The sequence below is a fragment of the Loa loa genome, assembly GCF_000183805.2.
Source record: "Loa loa unplaced genomic scaffold supercont3.83, whole genome shotgun sequence".
Lineage (NCBI taxonomy): Eukaryota > Metazoa > Nematoda > Chromadorea > Rhabditida > Onchocercidae > Loa > Loa loa.
The window spans coordinates 220,084-222,961 of NW_018108263.1; the positions used below are offsets into that span (position 1 = coordinate 220,084).

General features: G+C 34.7%; 1 protein-coding gene across 1 annotated transcript in view; it reads right to left on the reverse strand.

The window, feature by feature from the left end:
* The window catches only part of LOAG_17501 (JmjC domain-containing protein), a gene marked incomplete at its 3' end in the record, with an annotated part of 11,901 nt that continues 9,023 nt past the window's right edge, over window positions 1-2,878 (reverse strand). The window contains exons 16-21 of the mRNA XM_020450163.1: window positions 2,394-2,578; window positions 2,030-2,150; window positions 1,741-1,877; window positions 1,245-1,482; window positions 530-748; window positions 1-171 (exon numbers count right to left, since the gene is read on the reverse strand). Coding sequence (XP_020306211.1) covers window positions 1-171; window positions 530-748; window positions 1,245-1,482; window positions 1,741-1,877; window positions 2,030-2,150; window positions 2,394-2,578 — 1,071 coding nt within the window. The remainder of the gene's footprint in view (window positions 172-529; window positions 749-1,244; window positions 1,483-1,740; window positions 1,878-2,029; window positions 2,151-2,393; window positions 2,579-2,878) is intronic.

Below are 2,878 nucleotides of genomic sequence, written 5' to 3' on the forward strand. Positions count from 1 at the left end.
TCAATTTACCGGGTAAAGACGAAATTGATCAAAAACGCTAGAAAGATCATCGAATGTGTACTGTTGAAGGACAGTGAAATTTGAGAGATCTGCTTTTCGAGCACACTGAACGCAGTAGACGGGGAATTTGCCATTTACTTCGCGAACAAACAAAATGTTCCAAACTTCAATCTGGAGACAAAAAAGGCATTAGATAACCTCAAAATTCACTTATCAAGATAAAATTGCTTCTTCATATCATAAAGTCAGCACCGAATAATCAAAACGATCGAAAGCAGTATAAAGGTACGGAAGCGAAAAAACAGTGGGCCGTGAAACGAGGCAGAAAACTCTAAAATGTACTGCATACAAGTTATATTAAAAATTAACAGAATACGCTAATAATGCAAAGTTATGGCAAATCATCACAAGAAACCAAACATTCGAGAAGATGAACAACTCTTCTTTTTTTATGGAAGCGTTTTTTTGAATCATTTCATCCCACTCATAATGCATGAACTCTAAAATAATAATATTCAGAGGAACGAACCTCACAAGTAGAACAGTAATGTGATACTTCTCCTTTTTGCCTTGGATGCATCCGAATTGGCTTATCGTAAATACTCAACATATCAGCGATCATCTTACTGTAAGACAGTGATCGTATAAGCGTTTGTTTGATCAATGTAAACATTTTTTGATTTGAAAAACGTATATTCCGTGCCAATTGCCAAGTTAAATGCTGCATTGGTACTAATGATTTGTAACCCTGAAATGAACTAAATGTTTTACTTACTATTCTTGTAAACTTAAACTCTGAATAAAATTGCTACAGCTCATATCAGTAACGAATCAGATCGACAATCTAGCGGGTTCATAAATAGTACTCCCGATGTAGAAAACGAGTGCTAGAAACACTGTAAACAACATCATGGAGATATCTACTTATCTGAGGGTCTGTACAGAGTACACTTGATACGAGAGCATTGAGGTCACCGCGGAACACCGTTACTTAGCCAAAGAGAAATAAATAAACGGGATAATGCATTTCAAAATAACAGCAAACAATTTCATTTAAAATCAGTTTTCTAAACATCTTTCAGAAGTCAGCTTGATAAGAAATTAAAATTTAGCTAATTTTTTTTTCCTACACCATACATCCATCTCCCTAAAACCCACTATGCAAATACATTATGAATACTTCTAATTTACTAATTTGTACTTTCCTAGTAAATATATTTCTTCCGGAAAAAAAAAGAACTTACATTAAGTTTGTTCCATTCATGGCAATGAACCGCCATTTCATATTGGGTTGGTGTGGGTGGTCCAACATTCCATGCCACATTATTACACCATCCAGTACTGTGTACCCAATGAATGCATCCACTACCTACCCAAACCACATCACCTGCTTTCTGAGTAAACCGATACACAGGGATATTTGCCTCCAATAACTCATCAATATCTGGCCACCATGATCCTTTCAGAAAGTTGATTTTACGCCTGAAAATTGAAAAAGATCTTCATGTTTACTCCCAAACAAGGCAAAAATCGATCAAACGATATGTAAATCTCAAAAACAGAGACAAATTTACAACACCAATATATTAGTTTGTTACCAACCGAATTAGACTATTCATTGGATTACCTTCAGCTATAACCACAAACTCATTTCGGAACCTTCTTCCCTTTTTTAGAAAAATTTATTAATTTTTTAACAGTGAATTACTATTCTGTTGTGGAGATTAATTAAAAGCATACTTTTCAACCATTTCATTGACTACCGCCCAATATTCGTATGGAACGCAAAACCATTCACAATCACCTGGACCAATGTTTACATTCACCGATGCCAAACAATTATTTTCAACATGTCCTGGAGTACGTGCACCTGGTACCTAGAACCATCAGCACTTTAAAAGTGTTCTCTCATTACAAAATCGTTTTTCTAATTAAAAATCTAACTTTTCGAATAGGCAATCATTTGCACTGAAGGAATAATAATAATACGCATTATGGCTTTCAGCATTTACTGCAGTAAACAACATACCTTCATATACAGTTGAACGGTATTCATACCATAAACAGTATGTCCAAGATGTGTTAACATATTACATGCGGCAACTAACCGTGCAAAAGACGGCATCTTATTAAGTTCCGATAACTGCACTCTGAAAGACAAATAATTTCACGTCTTTTAACTTCACTTAACATTTAAAATATGCCAAACATTTTGTCTTTCCTTTAGTTAAAAAATATCTTAAAAAAATGGAAAAAAAAACGGAGTAACAGAAGTAGAAGGTGAAAAAAAACGCTTGAAGCAAAGCAAACGTACAAAAAATTAAAAGTACAACAAGGAAAAAAAACTGATGAAATGATTCGTGCCACAATATAAAAGTAATACAAATTCTTACTTGAACTTCACTTCATCCGAAAGATCAACATTTGTTCCAAATTTGATCAGCTTCATCGGCATTTGAGATTCCTCAGGTACAGTAGCACGCCGGCGTTTCAACGAACCATTACCGGCATCTGCTGAAGCACTACCACCACTACCACCATATTTTGCACTTGCTGCCCGAAGTTTTTCGGCTTCTTCCTAAATTTCAACCTTAAAAGTATGGAATTTTTCAGCTTTTGTCTACGAATTGACTTGAAGTTATCATCAAGATCGAAAATGTCGAATGATTTATTCAAATATGTATGATAGTAATGGTGTGGCCTAAAGAGTGCTTACAAACGGTAGATTTCAAACCATTTTTTTTTGGATAACTAGGTTGTTGTTAGTTGGTTCTTAACAACCAAAACTGCGCGATTTCTTCTACTATTTAATTAAAGGAAAACTCTTGTTTAGCAATACTCAATGCCTGACATCTTTAGAGGCAAGATTCGTAAAAAT